At 42.2% G+C, this 19,098-nt stretch overlaps 1 protein-coding gene across 1 annotated transcript in view; it reads left to right on the forward strand.

Annotated features, from left to right (window-relative positions):
• WDFY3 (WD repeat and FYVE domain containing 3) overlaps positions 1-19,098 on the forward strand; it is a 242,492-nt gene that overhangs the window by 139,883 nt on the left and 83,511 nt on the right. The window contains exons 26-32 of the mRNA XM_045284341.1: positions 4,454-4,527; positions 4,611-4,772; positions 7,493-7,587; positions 10,289-10,409; positions 10,551-10,768; positions 16,132-16,367; positions 17,778-17,912. Of these exons, the coding sequence (XP_045140276.1) occupies positions 4,454-4,527; positions 4,611-4,772; positions 7,493-7,587; positions 10,289-10,409; positions 10,551-10,768; positions 16,132-16,367; positions 17,778-17,912 (1,041 nt within the window). The remainder of the gene's footprint in view (positions 1-4,453; positions 4,528-4,610; positions 4,773-7,492; positions 7,588-10,288; positions 10,410-10,550; positions 10,769-16,131; positions 16,368-17,777; positions 17,913-19,098) is intronic.

The following is a 19,098-nucleotide window of genomic DNA, read 5'->3' on the forward strand; positions in this document are numbered from 1 at the left end:
CCCTAACTGGTACCATGTTATCAATAACTCCGTTCCTTCTCCTGTGCAAGAATCCTGGTAAGCTCTGCTATCTCTTAGATGTTTTTGGAGTTCTATGAATCTATGGTCCCGATGCCAGTGTCGTTCTGAAGTGTGCCAGATAGGGGCACGATGGCCTGCCTTCTCGCCATGGTTATTCCACTGTCTACGTGGCGTAGCTGTGACAAAGTGGAACGTACACACTGAACTAGCCCCCACCTCACTGGCGTTATAGTGCAAGCATACGTCTACCAAACAGTTTGGGAAAAATGCGTTCCTCAGTAAATGGGAGCCTGCCCTTGGGAACATGACCCTGGACGTTGGGGGGAAAGGGGAGACTAGTAACGATGAGCACAAGGATGAGGAAAATGTCCCAAAACTGATTGTGGTGATGATTGTGCCACTCTTCTTGATGTGATGGAACTATTGTATTGAATGTGAACATTGCGCCAGTAGAACTATTAACAAACACGTAGGAACTTCACTGACAAGTTAATGTAATTGGTAAATAGTGCACTAACTGCGTAATAAAGTATCGCTCATTTCGCCACAGTAAGAGGACGTGCGTTTCTTAACCATCGCCGCTCCCACCCCGCCCTCTGTGGTCCTGCTGAGTCAGCCCTCGCCGTTCCGTGTCACTTCTGGTTCAGCAGCACGTTGCATTCCAGTTGTTACAGGCGTCCTTTTGCTTGCCTTTGTCTGTCTGTCCTGTGGGCCTGTGAGACTGCAGGCCTGGTGAATGCCAAGACTGGACCAACTTCTTCACCCTGGTCCCCTACCACATAGAATGTCCACGCGCTAACATCTTTCCCATGCCTGCTACACGCTGTTTCCTCAATTAGTGAGCCCCTAACCAACAGCCCGTATGCACTAACTCCTTTACTGAAGCTGTATTTCTAAGGTCTATTAGCAGCTTTCTTCTAAATAAAAAAATCCCTGGTTTATTCGCAGTATGCCGTTGCCAGGACCCTACAGCTCTCTGTATCTCGCAGTCCCTCTATCCCACTTCTCTCTCTCCCCTCTGTCATTTTAGAAACACGTAGTCAATGTATTTTTGTTAGGTACTATATTTAGTAGCTTAAAAAAACCAAACCCAGTACCATTGAGTAACTTCCTACTCGTAACAACTCAACATAAGGTTTCTGACATTGTAAATCTTTATCGAAACATACAGCCTCATCTTTCTTCCTTGGAGCAGCTGATAGATTTGAACCGTTGACCTTGCAGTTAGCAAACCTAATTAAACGATTGAGTAGATGCCCTCGAGACCATGGGTCCTTTGGAAGAGAAAGACAAACAGGCACACTGTTTATAGACTTGTGAACGTGGAGAGAGGAAGATCCACAGAAAGGGTTAGGGGAGTACAGGGACTCCTACCTAACCCAGTTTACCATTGTCTCTATCTGCCAACTGATGCATTTAAATCATAGAGTGTTTTTAGCATTAGACTTCTGAGTAAAATATAATGTACAACCACCAGAGATGTAGTTGCTTAAATTTCACCTTTGTTTTTTAATTCCTTGCACCTCTGTGGCTTGATAAAGCACCTATATTATTCCAGACCAGAATAGGCTATATCTGCTAGGCGTAGTTGTTATTGTTAGTTGCTATGTGCCACAGAGTAGACCTGCTGCTTAGGGTGTTCTTGGCTGTAATCATTGTGGAAGCGATTCATCTGACCCTTTTTTGGAGCCACTCACTGGGCTCGAACTGCCTACCTTTAGGTTAACAGCCAATAGCATACCGCTTGTGCCACGCAGGCTTCTTTTAGAAATACTCAGCACTCCCTAATGTTAGAACAGCCATTTGACAAAAATTAGATCATTGCAGTAGCACACAAATATTGCTCTATGATTTATATCACATGTCTATGACAATGTTGTCTAGATTCCAAGGCCATTCTACCATTTCCCCTGTAGTGGAAAACCCTTGTAACCACGCCCTTCCAGGGCTCTCTCATCTTTTGTGCTGCTGTGGTCATGCTTTGTACTTCTGTATGTTTATAACTCTTACGAGGCCTTGTGTTGTATTGGCTCTCAATAATCAATAAGCTTTGTAAATCGCCAAAGTGTCTTTTGTATCTGCCCACACTTACAGTCTTTATAGTGTCCTTTGTCTCTTTGTGTATATCCAGTGTCCCCTCTGGCATAATCCTTCTGCCAGAGAACCCCTTTAGCAGTTAACAGTTCTTTAACACTGCTTGTACAGCAAGTCTGCTGGCAATGAAAAAAGTCTTTACCTTTGTTTTTGAACGATAATTGAGTACTGAATAGAATTCTAGCTGATGACTCTTGTTCTTTTCATATTTCAAAAATTATCAGCCACCCCATTGTCTGCCTATGATTTGTGGACAATTATTCTACTACTTTCCCCATGCCTCCCTTCTTTGGACTCCAGTTATACATAATCTTCACTTTCTCGACATAATTCTACAAGCCACTAGGGTTCCTGGGCATCTCATTGTAGTATTTTTCTTATGCTTCATGTTTAAGATATTCAGTGGTTAATTCTTTCTTTTTTTGGGGTTTCAGTTTGTTTGGTTTTTTTCCCCCTTCGTTTTTTTTTCTTTTGTTTTTTATTCCCTTCCATTTTTTTTTTCATTTTAGACATTGTCTTTTCCATCTCTAGGAATTATGGGTCGTTTTTTGGATCGTAAATTTCTCTCCTGATCATGTTCATGTTTTTCACTTCTTTTTTTTTTTACATATGGACCATATTTATAGTAGCTTTTTAAGGGCCTGTTCATTCTGCCATCCCCACCATTTATGGGCCTATTTGGAATGATTGATTTTTCTCTTAATTATGGGAGAAAATTTTCCTTCTGTGCATGCCAGTTAATTTTGGATTGAGCACTAGCTGTTATGAATTTCCTATTGTTGAATGCTAGATGTGTTTTATTCCTTTAAAGAGTGTTGAACTTTTTTCTGGTACAATAGTAAGTTACTTGCAATGATTTTGACCTTTTGAGCTTTATTAGAGCAGGACTAGGGTAGCCTTTGTTTAAGTGATAATTTAGCCTACTACTAAGGCATTGCTTCTCATTTGTTTTTATTTAATGTTTTATTGTGCCTTAGCAGGAAATTTATACAGAAAATTAACTTCCAGTTTAACCATATTTGTACAAAATATACCACACTGTGGCATAGAATTTACACATTGCGTCAGCACTCTTACTCCATGCTGTTCATCCGTTTTCATTTTTCTAGCTTCCCAGCTCTTCCAGGGTTTCCTTATCTGTGCTTTGGAGTAATGTTGACCCCTTGATCTCTTCTGCCTGATTATTTAAGGGATCACATTCCTCATGGGTGACACTATTTCTTTGATGAGTCAATCTCTTATTGGGATGAAAAGCGACCCCCTGGGAATGACTTCAGTTCCCATTTAAAAGGGTATCTTGGGGTGAATGTAAATTTTGCTCTACATTTTCCTCCCATTCTGCCTAGGACTAAGTAGTGTGTCCCTAATCAGACTGTTGGCACTGGTGGCCAGGCACCCTCCAGTTCATCTGTGCTCGGGCTAGAGGAGGCTGTATTTGGGGGGGCCAGTTTGTCCTGTGGAGAATTTCTCCATTGTGTCTTTGATTTCCATCATAGTCTCTCGCTCCAGGAAAGGCCAGTAGTTGTATCTTAGATGGCCACTTGTAAGCTTTAAGCCCTCAGACTATACTCAACAAACTAGGATGCAGAAGAAACTTTATGAACTGTTTTGTGCCATGACTGGTCCCAAGCTGATGTAGTACACTTCTGATGACCCTGTTCTTGTGCCCACGTGGTACCAGGTCTCTGGACACTGTTGGGAGAGCTCTGGAAGTGTTTGCTGCGCTGCCTTCCAGAGAGCGTGTCTTTCCCCACTCTCATGGGAGTGCACCCCGCACAAGCTACACCGGTAGTCAGTCAGTGGTTCCAGGGAAAGTTTCAGAGTTCTCCATTACTCTATTTCTGTGCCGCTTGCTCTGTCTGGTGTGCTGCCTTACAATTTGAAGCTCTCCTTTCCTACATTCTTAAACCCTCTCTCTCATCAACTCCTTGAGACCTCTGTGCTCTGCGATTTCCCCATCCTGTGTGTAAGCCTGGACACTACCTGCAGGCAGTAAGCTGGAGCAGGTACGGGGATCACCCTGTCGGCTTCCCTTCAGAGACCCATCCAGACTGCTGACACGTGTTGAAACCGTAGTTTCATATGCCTTGTCCAGTTTTCCAGTTGTTGACCACGAGAGGGCAATAGCCAGGGTAGTTCTTGCTCTATGGGCGTAACTAGAAATCCTTCATGCCAGCAGTTTTTCAGGATGTTGCCAGATCGAGATTACTGCAGTGGGAATATTAAATTAATTATACAAGTGAAATAACGTCCAGGAGCTGTGTCGACGTTTGTCAGGCCCACCGCGTGAGGAGATCGTTAAGCTTTCATCTGACACTTTTCTTTACTTGTATCGTAGGTCTGGCTCCATGCTCCGTATGAACTGCACCTTTCCTTATTTGAACACTTCATTGAACTGCTCACGGAGTCCAGGTACCAGTCAGGGCTGACGAAGCTAGTTGTTCAGTTGTAGGAAAGATGACAGTCTCGTTTATGAGATCTTCTTTCTTTTATAGTGAAGCTTCAAAGAATGCCAAGTTGATGAGGGAATTCCAGCTAATCCCAAAGCTGCTCCTGACTCTTCGCGATATGTCTTTATCCCAGCCCACCATTGCTGCCATCAGTAACGTGCTGAGCTTCTTACTGCAAGGTTTTCCCAACAGCAACGATCTGCTCAGGTAGTGAAAACATCAGTGTTTGCCTTTGTTTGACCTGACAGTGCCCATCAGGTTAAGCGGAGTGGTGTGAGAATGTTCCAGAGCTGATTGTGCTGGGGAACGCACAGCCCTGCTTAGGTGATTGAGCTATTACATTGGATGGTACGTCATTGTATCTCAATAAAACTGTAATTTTTACAAATGGCATGAACATGATCGGCTTGTTTGCAACATGAATAACACTCAAGATATTTTGTAAGGCAGAGAAAACATTCGCATCTCATTATCTTGTCTTTATAGAGCAAAGCCAGTTCTTTGCCCCTAGTGAATAATAGAATAATGTTCATTAGGAAAAGGAAGGAACCCTGGTGGCGTATTGGGCTAACACCACAAGGTCAGTAGTTTGAACCCACCAGTCACTTTGCGGGAGAAAGATAAAGATGTCTGTTCTTATAAAGATTTAAAAGTCTTGGAAGCAAGGGGGCAGTTCTGTTCTGGTTTAAAAGTTTTCTATGAGTCTGAATTGACTCAATGATGGAGTTTGGAGCTTTGGTGTATACATGAGAAAAAATGTGGAAATAAGACCATTGATAATGAATGGCGTGATCTTGAAAGTGTTCAATATAGAACAGCCCTCTCCTCTGAGCCTGGCTACTCCAGTGCAGTGGCACGTACATCTGTGCACATGCATACACTCATGTACACACATACCTCATAGTGAGCGTGCTGTTACCATTGGCATATAGGCAATAACACTTAAAAATGTGGGGACATATATAAAAATGGGTGATGATATGAGAGGGGCTTCAAAAATCATATGGGAAAATGGAATGAAAAGATGGCAGAATTTCCCCCCTAACTTTGTGAAGTCCCTTTCTGTGAACTGCTGCCGAGCCAAACCATTTCTATAAGTCTTATCTTCCTGCCAATGGGAATTGTCACATGAGGCATGTTTATGCAGTACCTCTAGAAACGTGCCTGTGTTTATATGATCACCTTAACCAAAAATGGGGAGAGGGAAGAAACAAACAAAACGGTATAGATGTAATCCAAGTCGTCTCCAAAGAGAGATGGCTTACACTCACTTTCATGTAATCTCCCAGGATTTCAGATAAGGTCACCCCCACTTGTTAGAATATTCCTAGCAGACTAATCTTTAATTTGGGTAGCATGTAAAACGACTTAGTCTTGCATTCATTTATCATGGAAAATGGTCTATGTTTTCTGCTTTTTAACTGCTTTGGAGGCAGATATAACCTGGAGCTTAAACTATTTAGGAAAAGTGCATGGTTATCATCAACCGTGTTTTTCTAAAGCTTATCCGGGCTCTGTGCTGTTCACTTTGTGACCCCTTGACGGAAATGAGCACGGAGAGGTTGAACGGTTCTCATTTCTCTAGTTGGCAGAGGAATGAAGGCCCAGCTTAGGTGCGCTACCTGCACAGGCTTACAGAGCATATTCTTGTTTTCAAGTAGGTCTTGACTCATCGCAACCCTTGTGGCAGAGTAGGACTGCCCTCGTAGGGTTGTCTAGGGCATAATCTTTACAGAAGCCGATCACCAGGCCTGTTTGCCCATGGAGTCCTGGGTGGCCCCACACTGAGCACTGAATGATTGCGTCACCAGGCACCATTAAAAAGTGAGCCCCAATGTTAACTTTTGTTTGTGTTTCTAACGTTCACTTTCAACTATTAGACATCAATAGATTCATAGGTGCCGTTAAACCAAGCCAGACCCAAGACTAATCTAATGGATTGCAGTTCATAGCACCTTTGTGGGACATTGTGGAGCTGCTGCAGCCTGACAGCCTCATCTTTCTCTTGTGATCAGCTGGGGAGTTCAAATGACTGACTTTTGTTTAGCAGCCCCAGTACCCGAACTCTGTGATGTACTGTTTCCCATCCGAACTTGCTGCTGCCATTGAGTGAGTTCTTCACCTGAGAGATCCTCTCTAGCAGTGGTTCTCAACCTGTGGGTCGAGACCCCATTAGGGATAGAACAACCTTTTCACAGGGGTCACCCGATTCATAAACAGTAGCAAAATTAGTTATGATGTAGCAACGAAAATAATGTTACGGTCACCACAACACGAGGAACTGTATGAAAGGGTGGCAACATTAGGAGGAAGGGTGAGAGCCACTGCTCTATAGGGTTTCTGAGGCTGTGAATCTTGATGAAAGCAGCCTCACCTTTCTCCTGCTGACCAGCTGGTGGGTTTGAACTGCCAGCCTTGTAGCTGCAATCCAAAGCTTACCCGATGAGTGCTGTCAGCACTCCTGCAGGTACTCTTAAACAAACTCACTGCCGCCGAGTCAGCGCTGACTCAGAGCGAGCTTGTGTGTCCGAGACAGTTTACAGGAATCGAGAGCCAAGTCTTCCTCCTGTGCAGCCGCTGGTGGTTTCAAACTACAATCGCAGCCCACGAGCGCCCACTGCACCACCAGGGCTCCTAGTAGGACCTATTAGCGCTCTTTAATTTGGCTCAGGAAACCGTTTGAGTTGGTATAACAAAAGACTTAAGTTTCTGGACAATTATACTTCCTCATGTATTTTTTTTAAAGCGTTATTATTTATAAAACTACCTATGGCCAGAAGAAGCCTGTTCAACATGGTCATGTAAAGGTCTGAAAAAGATTAGTTACAATAGGAAATAGCGTTTTTGTCTCGTATTTCTTTGAATGTTGTTTATTTGGAGGAAAGGAAAAATAAAATTTATACTTTATTTTTTTTTGGTCTTTAAAGGTTTGGACAGTTTGTTTCTTCGACTTTACCAACTTTTGCCGTTTGTGAGAAATTTGTAGTGATGGAGATCAATAACGAAGAGAAGCTTGACGCCGGTGAGTGTCTTCGGGAGCCTGGGGAGCTAGTGCTCAAGCTGGCCGTGCGCCGGCTGGCTGCTAGCACCAGGTCGACCTGCAGCACGGACGCTCAGTTGTTTCCGTCTTTCCCAGATGTATTAGTCTTGTAGCTCTGTCACGTATTATCTCTAGAACACCTCGATGGCGTCAAACAGAAATAGAGTATTACCTAAACTATTTATGTGCGTGTGAAGTTACTTTACAGTTAAAAGTGTCCATATGTTTCAGAGAATTCAGCGTGCTCTCCTTTAAATAGCAAAAATGCATGCGGTGTCTTTTATATATGTGATGTGACATTTTATTTAATACATCTCTTCTGAAAGAGATATTGCCAGAGTGAATTATATCTATATTACTATTATTTTCATTCCCTCATTAAATAATGAATGGCTACTAAGGGAAAGGACATTTTACTAGAATCGGTTTAGGTAAGTATAAGGTAAAATTAGTTTTGTAACTTTTTAGTTTCTGAACTCATGACAAACTATTTTTCTCCTTCATTTGAAACCTATGTATTCCCTTCGTTCCAATAAATATTTCCTTTCGTATGTTATAAAGCAGGACAGTTGGCTTGGAAAGCCTTGAAAAGATCTTTTTAATTAACCTGTGCAATTAAATTTATGGTATATTCAGTATTATTTACATGACACCTTTCATTACCCTGAAGTCATATTTCCTGGCTGAGTTCCATTTAAATCCTTACAACTCTGCTCACCTAGAAGATAGAGAAGAAATAATTTATCATTGCCTTGCAAAAATAAAAAAAACTCTCTTTGTTTACTGTCCCATTTGGAGCACACCCTCTGCTGTGCATTGTGGAAACAAGGTCATGTTGAAATCACAGTGTTTAAGGAGACCCTGAGAGATCTGAGAGGCCAAGGGACTTGCTGTAAATCACAGCGCCTTAGAGGCCGATCCTCACGAGGAACACAGCGCCCGACTGTTTAGCTCCCACCAACGCCTTGGATACCATTTCTGTGGCGATGCAAATTAGCAGTGCATGAGCAGACAAAGATCAAATTACTGGCTAACGCCCGTGTGTGCTTAATGTCTGCCACACCTACACCGACACCAATACAGTACGATACTACTCAGTTACAGAGGAAAGGGTGACACACTGAGACAACACATCAGTGTGAGTGGGATGTTAACCTTAACCGGGAACCCGTCCAGGGTTCCTCGCTTACGCTGTATGTGGAAGTCTGGAACCCTGGTGGCGTTGTCTCATGGTGATCCTATGGTACAGGGTGGAACTGGCCCTGTGGGCTTTCGAGACTAACTCTGTATGGGAGTAGAAAGCCTGGTCCCTATGCATCGTAATTGACTTAATAGCAGTACATTTGGCTTTAGAGTTTGAAGGCTAAGTGGTTATTCGTTGGGCGGAGACCACAAGGTCGGCAGTTTCAAACCACCAGTTGCTCCTCAGGAGCAAAGTGAGGCTTTCTCGTCCCGTAAAGTGTTAAAGTTGCAGAACTCCACTCAAGCAGTCTAACCTTTCCTGTAGGGTTGCGGTGAGCCAGAACCACCTTGCTGACAGTGAGCAAATAGATGAAAATTAGGGCAAGTGTCCCATATTTTTATACAAATACTGTGAGCATTTTCTGACTGGTTGGTTTTGCAACCTCTGCAGCCCCTCCCACATTAGTTCCCCGTGTGTGCCATGTGGGAGAATATGTACCTGGACAATGAAGAGACTGAACACCGAACACATGAGAATTTGTAGTTTTTGTACAAAGTGACTTTAGAAAACAAACAAAAAGATATCTTGTAACAACTTAGATTTGTAGCACACTGCTTAGAAGGCCGTATTAAAAATTGACCAGTCTAGACCTCTCAGGAGAAGAAGCCATCTTGGACTCCCCTGGGGGAGAACCAGCCTGCTCTGATCGGTGCCCCTCCCGTAGCTGTCCAATTTAAGAAAGCCGCGGAAACTCCAGAAACGAAGTAAAGTTGGAGCAGTGCTTCCAACACTAACACTGGCACTTCTAAGAATAAAATGATTCAAGGTAGCATTCGTGTTTTGCAAAACAAATGGAACTCATAGAGTGGTGCTGGATGAAAGTGAGCCTATCGAGGCTCAGCTATAAAGGACTCATTGACCATATCTCATTGGTGATGGAGCGGGGCCAGGAGCAGCGCTGGGTCAGTGACGCCCATTCTCTGGCCATTGAGAGCCCCTCAGTGGACTGTCCTCCGCTGAGCTTTCCATTTTCCTCCCGTTCTCTTCCTCTCCCGCTTTAGCATCTGCTGCTGCTAACACTTCTTTACGGATTATGTTCATTAAGTAAGTTCATGCTGACGGTTTCAAGTTTCAAAGATGTTAAAGCAAACGGTCCTATCTCCTTCAAAACGGAACTTGAAATTAAGGATTCAGGAAGTTGAGGTTTTCCAGTGATTGCTATTTTTACTCATGTGGTGCTTATTTGATTGGGCTCACAACCTTTCACTATCTCAAGCTTCAAAATAAAGCTAAACGTAAAAGCACAATGTGCAGGCTTCTAAAGAACACATTTCACACACCTGCATTGTCCACCTGCATGAAAAGCCCTCCTCGGGCTTGCCTTCGAGAAAGGTCTTCTAAACGACATCGTTTCCATTGAGACTTCAAAGAAAGTAATTTTGGGTATTTTCTATTAGTTTGTCCCCAAAGGTGATTTTAATTTCTTGATTTTCCTATTAGGAACTGAGGAAGAATTCGGCGGTCTTGTATCGGCTAATCTTATCCTTCTGAGGAACAGACTTCTGGATATCTTGCTAAAACTCATTTATACGTCTAAAGAAAAGACAAGCATTAATTTGCAGTGAGTAAAATGTTTGAATGAATAATAGCTGCTGTTACTCGGAGACCAAAAAAAGGGAACAACAAATGTTAAATAGATTTTTTCTAAAACGCTGAATGCCTGAAATTTATTTTGTCTTTTTCTCCTCCTGTTTTTGAGTAGAGCTTGTGAAGAACTGGTCAGGACCCTGGGTTTTGACTGGATTCTGATGTTCATGGAAGAACACTTGCATTCCACCACCGTTACCGCGGCCATGAGGATTCTGGTGGTCCTGCTGAGTAATCAGTCCATTCTCCTCAAGTTCAAGGAAGGACTTAATGGTGGAGGTTGGCTTGAGCAAACCGATTCTGTCTTGACTAATAAGATTGGAACTGTATTAGGTAGGAAACATTTTAAAAGTCACCTTAAAACAAGCTGTAGTGTTTTAAAATGTTTGTTATAGGCATACGCTCACCAGTTTATCTTTATTTGATGGCCATGAGGAATCTATGCTAAATTTAATTAGCATTAAAACGTAAGGCTTAAAAGGTTTCAAATGTGGCTCTCTTAATTGCAAAACAGAGACAGAATTGTAAAATGTGAACTCAGAGACAGAATTTACTATTATTAAGGACCATTGTAAAATACGAGAATTCAGGGAATTCTTAATGATATTCTTGTAATTGTGGTATAGATACAGGAGCCCTGGTGGTGTAGTGGTTACACATTGGGCTGTGATCTGCAAGGTCCACAGTTCAAAGCCACCAGGTAGTCCACAAGAGAAAGATAGAACTCTCTTCTCCGGTAAGCAGTTACAGTCTCAGAACGTCACAGGGACAGTTCTGCCTGTTCTGTAGGATTGTTGTGAGTTGACATCAGCTCAATGACAGTCAGTTTGGAGTTTGGGAGTACAGTAGATAAATAAGTAGCAGATAATCAGTGATATTGAATTAATAATGCTAAGATTGACATGGGGGTGATGTCTGACCTCTGGCTTCCTCAGTGGGAACTTGATTCAAATCAAACATCAGCCGAAGGCCAGTTCCTGTGAGGCAGAGAGTAGACATGGAGTCAAGATCACACCCTTCAATGCTCTCTACCAGTTCTCACCCCTACTGTCCCTCAGGTGCAATAGTTCATTACAGCGGCTATGCAGACCTCAGAGACAATACTCAGGATGGTGGGGTTTGGGAAGGAAGGTACTGGGTAATAACTCAACTATCTGAGTGGGTCAGGACAGCTTCTTCCCAGCGGGTCCACAGACATGCCTCTTTCTCGTCCTCAGCCGCTCTACCACGTGGCCCCGTGCCTTCTGTCCTGCTTGGGCAGTGTTAAAAAACTCCATTATTACTGCCAATAAATAAATGCCCAAAGGGCACTCTATGTTGCCTTAAGCCTCAGCCCAGAGGCACTCAGCCCTAGCATCTTGGGTAGGCAAACCAAAGAAACTCTTCCAATTAAATGCCTGAAGACGCCCCGCTCTGCAAGTGAGCCTCCTACCTGCAGATACTTGGCTCTCTCCCTCTGGGCTAGGGAACCTGCTGCGCTGCCACATGCTCTTGCTACCAGTCTTTGTTGCCGCCACTCCACTATTCCTTCACCAAGCCTCTGCTGTCACAGCTCTGTCTGCTGAATGAGGCAGATCGCACGGTCCAAAGACCACACTCTGTTCCTGGCATGAGCCAGGTGGTAAGATTTCCCCGTACAAGCTTCTGAGATGGCTTGTATACCAGGTGAGATGGCATAACTGGCCAATTCCCACTTCAGTTTCAAGTTTCATAATCACAATGAACTCAGTTAGCAAACCCTCCCAATGAATCCTATTATGATCCTGTCCTCATCTTCCCATGCCTTTTATCCAGAACCGTCGGGGAAAGGGGTGATAGACTCAATCTGCATGGTTCCACCATGGTGGGAATTTCAAAAACTATGGCTGAAATGAGCCTTATTAAGTAGTTTACTGCACCACCATAATAATAATTAATACTCATTTATTTTGAATAATTATTCCAGGTAAACTAATAGTCTAAACATTACCAGTTACCCCAAGTCACAGCATCCATATGTGTGACCAGGTAGAATTGTGCTCCAAAGGATTTTCAATAGCTACGTTTCGAAGATCACCAGGCTTTTCTTCCCAGGCATCTCCAGAGAGATTTGAACAACCAACCTCTTGGTTAGTTGCCAGTTCGTTGAGTATTTACTACCCTGGGAAGCTTACATTTCCACAGTGACCCTGTGAGATACAAACTCTACGATAGTCGTTTTACAGATGAGAAAACCAGGGCATACGTGTGAAGTCACAGGTAGGGAAGGTCCAAATTTGAATCGGGGTTTCTCAGAGTATCAGCCCATACTTTATACATGCTGGGTGCCTTTCAAGGATTACGCAAAGTGTCGTGTTTTCTGTGCAGTAGTACCATGTTCCAGCATTTAAGTAATATTAAGAATTACAGTCCTCTGTGGAAGATAATTGAATTGCTAATTTCTGTTCATACTGACGATTAAGATTATATTTTCCCAACTGTTTTCTTCAACTGTATTCTTCCAGTTAAGTTTTGAATCCTTAAAGATTATATTTTTATTGAAAATTATAGTCAAGCATATAATTGTTGTGTGATCTTAAGCAACATCTGTCAAGAATGGATTTACATTTGTCAGATGGGAAACTTGAAGGTTAAAAGTTAGTATACAGTGTAATTTATCTGTAAGAAATATAAAATTCACAATTTATAAGTGCTTCTGCAACTACTTTCTTAAAAGACCAAGAATGATAACAAGACAGATTTTCCACATAGGATTGTTTGTAATTCATCAGCCCATGGAAAATGTTTGAAGTAACTTTTTATTTGGGATGAAGACAGAGAGTAGCATCACTCTGTAATGATTTTTCACGAAAATATGCCTTGTTCTAAAAGGTGCTTTTTAAATTTCTTATAGGTAATAAGTCGCTATTTTGTGTTGACTCCTGGTGGTGGGGCCAGGGGAAATAACCTACGTAAAAACTTACTACATGCGAGAGCAATTTGGTAGCAGACAATTTGAGTTAATGACCTTGGTAATAATAGCTACTAGAGAAGACACAGTGCAAGGCATAATTGAATGTGAGTCCTATTAAAATTGAATGTGAATTCTATTGAACAGTAAAGTGTTAAATTCTAATTGGCAACATTTCTTCTCACTGAAGGTGCAGAGCAGCAGTAGTAATTGCACCTAAGATTTACATATTACACTGTGGTTTGCAGAATTCTCTCATATAACTCCTTCAGCCTATACATTCCTAGAGACCGTTATATATAAACTATATAGGAAGTAAATTAAACCTAATAAGTATAATTTAAGGATGAATTTCTCTAATTAAGGACTTAATACTACTGTTAACTTTGTAGCTTCCTAAGAAGGATAATTATGGTGTTTGAGGATCATACTCTTAGTCTTGTACTGTTTATTGTTTCTCATTCACATATGACCTAGCAGGCTTCCTGGCTTAGAATTTGGCCTACATTGATACCTGCTTGCATATACTCTCTGCTGCTCTGATTTCAAAAAAGGAGCCTCGGTAGTCAATTTCAATTTAACTTCACATTCCTAAATACCTATACGTTTACAGACACAAGCACATACCTTCCCATTTTATTCTATTTCTCTTTGAGTTCATGAGCCCCTACAGTTTTTGAAGTTTTAAATGGAAGGGTGCTTGTTTTTATCAAAGTTTTCTATAGGCCTTGCATACAACAGTAATGTGAATCTAAATGATTGATTCCTGACTGTTCATAAAGTAGTGCATCTTCCTTAAGGTCATGGATGCTGTTTTTGCTTTTTTTCTAACACTTACAGAATTTCTTTTCCTGTTTAGTATATAAGATGTCACTCTTATTTGGTTTCTTAAAGCTCAAGAATGGTTTTTATACTATTTTCTTTTTTTAAGAATTTATTATAAGCAGGTGCCCTAATCCACCCAGTCATTCAGGAATGTGACAACTCCATTAACAAGGGAAAAATAGACGACATAATTTTTTTTTATTAAATCCTTTTATTGGGGGCTCTTACATCTCTTATCACAATCCATACATTCATCCAGTGTGTCCAGCACATTTGCATATATGCCACCATCATCATTTTCAAAGCATTCTCTTCCCACTTGAGTCCCTGATATCAGCTCCCCATTTCTTCCTCCTCCCTCCCCCACCCAACATAATTTTTACAGACTCAAAAATAGAGACACTGGGCTCTGAACCCTAGAGGCACCACTCATGAATTGTCTAACTTTGTGCAGGGCTCATATTTTATATGTCATAAAAACGGGAGCAATAAGTCACTCACTCATTGTCGTTCGGAAATGAGATGATACGTAAAAGAGCTTGAAAAATTGCTGTGAAACTTTTCGCTAGTTAGAAAAGCTTACTTTTAGAAGATGAACTCACTGGCTCATACTGAATAGTTGATGGGCAAAAACATTCCTAAAGCAGTGTAGACATAAATTTGCCCTCTCTTATGTTAAGTAGTGTCAAGCACGATACGAGTTCACTTCTTCCAAAACTTAAGTTCGCAGTGGATGTGCATTTGAAATATAGATTGCTTGAGGGTAAAAGTCAGCTCTTCTTTGTATTGGAATTTAATGTTCCCCACGAACATTGGCTCTTTGCTATGCACAAGAGGAAGTTTGGGGTGATGAAAGGACCCAGAATTGAGGTTATGTCCCGAGGCTAGTAATGTAGCGGAGGAGACTGGGCTGCTGAAGTGTTGGTGCTGTCCACCGTGTTTCTACGCCATGGCCATCTCTCAGGAGAGCTATGCTTCTAGAGAAGACTGCAGATGTTCGGCTCAAGCCCGTGAATAACCCCAGCCACGCGGGGATTGGGCTTATTGTCCCACTGCACGTTGACATCCTGAAGCAGAATTATAGTTCATGTTGTGAGGAACAGTTGCTTTATGTATTCCTTTAGAAAAAAATCATTTTATTGGGGGCTCCTACAGCTCTTTTCACGATCCATGCACATATTCCTTTTCTGCTCTCCAGATTGGCAGAGATTTAGGATGGGCTCGCTGGCGGCTAACTAGCAGATCAGCAGTGCTAGCCGTCCTCTAGGGCAGGTGCCCCATAGGGTCACCATGCGTCGGAATTGACTGAGTGGCATTGAGTTTCTTGGTTTGGAGCGTTTTCTGGACCAATGAACTATCCATACTATGTGATAACTACGATACTTGTATACTAGATGTGTGTGAAAATGTTGACTGTCTCTTAGATTTCCCTTTCTTCCTAGGGAAATACAAGCAGGAATGTCAGAGCTCTTCTGGGGCCCCTTTTTTAAATGAGTAAGCTCAACATCATTTTGTGACTCATTGCCATGTGCTTCTGATTGTCTGAAGCTGGATTTCAAAATCCGTGTCCTAAGGGAAGCCTTGGCGGCACGGTGGTTGAGCAGTCGCAGCCACCCCACAAGAAAAAGCGCCTCCGGAAAGAGGCAGACCTTGACAGTGCGGTGGGACCATTCTCCTCTGCCCTCCAAGGTCCGAGAAGTGGAAATCGATGAGACAATGGGCTTGGGGTTTGATCATCCTAATAGACAAGCTTGCGAAAGTTAGAAGAGTCAACCTTTTGAGGGAAAGCGTAATTATTATTCCACCATTGAATGGCTCTTCGCCTCTAATGTGGATGTTCTGGAAATGTCAGGCTTTCTGAACTGCTGCCTCCTGTGTTAATGCAGTGTGACAGTCGTCGGGGATCATTCTGGACTTACCGGTCTCTCTCCTCCTCTCGCAGGGTTCAATGTGGGCCGGAGTGCTGGTGGGAGATCGACCATCAGGGAGATTAACCGGGATGCCTGTCATTTTCCTGGTTTTCCAGTTCTTCAGTCGTTCCTTCCTAAGCACACTAATGTCCCTGCCCTCTATTTCCTCCTCATGGCATTGTTTCTACAGCAGCCCGTTAGTGAGCTGCCTGAGAACCTGCAGGTCAGTGTGCCTGTCATCAGCAGCCGAAGTAAGCAGGGTGGCCAGGTAGGAATTACCTAGTAAGGTGTAAGTGTAATTATGTATACTAAAAAGAACACCTTAGCATAATGGGTTAATCACCATCGAATTAACTATCGGTTTCGTCAGTTTTTCATAGCAGGATTTGATTTGAAAGAGAAAAATTCTGAAAATGTCCTAGAAAACTTCCCCAACAGGAAGTCCTCTGTCTAGTCCTGGCCTTTGTGTCCCTTTACAGTTACTGCTACATGATCATACAGGGGTCTTCCAAAAGTTTCTGGGGAAAATCCATTATTTTTTATTCTATTTTCTCATGAGCTTTTTGATGATGCTTTGTATAAGTGTAAAGACTTTAATGGATAGCTAAAGAAGTCTTCTGACCCTATAGAAATGTATTCTCATTTTCAACTTAATTACAATTTAAATATCATTTACAGGTTTAATTACAATTAAATCCAAAGGGAGTGGTTTGTGTACCCATAAATTAATATGTCCTTGGACCATAAAAACAAATCTTTCGTACAAGCTTGGCATGGAAACATATTTTAAATTTCCTAATGATCAATCGCACCCATGTTAGAAAATCAGCAATTCTTTATGTGATTGCTGTGTTTGAAGATGATGAACAATGCCTATTAAGGAACCCTGTGGGCACTGTCCATTAATTGTGGGACTGCTGACCACAAGTTCAGTGGTTCACCTCCACCAACCTCTCCTTGGGAGAAAGATGAGGCTGTCTGTTCCCCTAAAAACATCTCAAAAATGCTATCTCTGTGCAGCCTGTGTTTGCAGCACTATAAAAATTTAAGAATTTATCTTTTAAACTCAAGTTTCTATCATAATGCCAAATGCTTCTCAAATTAGTTCTGCTAAATACAAAATAATAATACTCCGTTCTTAAAGCCAGCTGCAAATCTCATGCTCAGCAGAAACTGACTGGTTATGTAATGTTTTAAAATACCGATAACACAGTAGTCACAAAGTATCATGGTATACAACAATGAATAAACCTCCCAGACGGATTTTTCATTTTCTCAGATCTTACCTATAAGTGAGCTAAAATTGAATTAAAGCATTGCTAAAGTTGATAAAAGCTAATCTAGTGTATTTTCTTTAAAGGTTCTGCTTAAAATCATACTTGTTCTTTTAATTTCACTTCTTGGCTAATCAGCATGTATTTGTTTGTTTTTCCTTTAAAACGTGTTTTTAACTAATGTCCCTAAACCGAGTTACACAGGATTAAACGTCAACCTTTCTCGATAGAAATGTGAATTGTAGAGCGTAGGAGCGGGAGCGTTAGAGCTCTGTCTCACCATCCTTTCTTCCTTGTCGAAGCAAACTGACTAGTTGCAAAGAAGTTTTAAACTCTCCGAATGTTGAGGGTCTCTCCCGAGGGAAATCAGTGATGACTCATCGCAATGTCTCCCACCTCTGCAGTTTGACTTAGACTCCATTTGGACATTCATCTTTGGAGTTCCGGCCTCCAGCGGGACTGTGGTCTCTTCGATTCACAACGTGTGCACAGAAGCGGCGTTTTTATTACTAGGGATGCTCCGAAGCATGCTGAATTCAGTAAGTTTACAGCAATACCAAGACCTATTGAACATTCTGTTCACCTTCGTTTTGTGGTTTTGTTAGTAGAGGGGTCCTTTCATTACATAAAGGAATCCTGGTGATGTGAGCTGCCTGGTCAACCTTGCCCTGCTAACCACAAGGTCGGCAGTTCAAACCCACCAACTGATCCTTGGAGTTAAATTACGTTCGCCGGTCCCTTAAAGACAGTCTTTGAAACCTTATATAATAAGGTTGCCCTGAGTCGGGATCTACTCCAAAGCCATGGGTTGGGTTGGGTTTGTTCATAACCTAGCTCTCCATGGATGGCATGACTCGGGAACCCAGCCTCTCTATTTTCTCATGTCTAATGTCAAGACTAGCAGCAATACTATGGTAGAGACCATGACCTTTGGAATTCTGCCTGGGTTCAAATCCCACCCTTGTTCAATGCGGTGTACTCACCATTGTGTAAGGAGCCCTGTCGGCACAGGACTGCAGTGCTCAGCTGCTACAGCTCAAACCCACCAGCCGCTGTGCATGAGGGAAACGTGGCGGGCTGGTTCCCTAAACAAGGCCACTCTGCACGCCCTCGGGGCAGTTCTTCTCGTGCGTTGGGGGCTGCGAGGAGTCAGAATTGACTCAACAGCAGTAGGAAGCGTCCTTTGCCTCAGTTTCCTCATTCTCAAATGCTGATGGAACCTATCTGTTAGGGTTGGGGTGAGAATTGTATAAGCTAATTTGTATACGGACAGGAGAGTATCTAGAAAGTGCTTCATAAGTGTTGACTTATTAATAAAATGAAATCTAGCTTTTCATGTCCATATGAATATAAATATGTACAGCATTATAATAGTTAGGTCCAGAGAGTCCCCGTTAGACTTATGCACAATTCATACCTGTCCTTTAATGTTGCCTAAATTTACGTTCACCTTGAAAATATCCTGTGACCCTGATGCAGTTCTTTAGATACCTGTATCACAACCCCCTACAAATTCTTCATCACCGTCATCTCCACTTGCTACAGTTGTAGTGTTTAAATCATTTAAAAAATCTCCTCATCTTACCTTGCACTAAAGCGGTGGTTCTCAATCTTCCTAATGCCGTGACCCTTTAATACAGTTCCTCATGTTGTGGTGACCTCCAACCATAAAGTTACTTTCATTGCTACTTCATCACTGTCATTTTGCTACTGTTATGAATCGGA

The sequence above is a fragment of the Echinops telfairi genome, unplaced genomic scaffold, assembly GCF_000313985.2.
Source record: "Echinops telfairi isolate 266 unplaced genomic scaffold, ASM31398v2 ScPeMD7_7468;HRSCAF=8506_0, whole genome shotgun sequence".
NCBI lineage: Eukaryota > Metazoa > Chordata > Mammalia > Afrosoricida > Tenrecidae > Echinops > Echinops telfairi.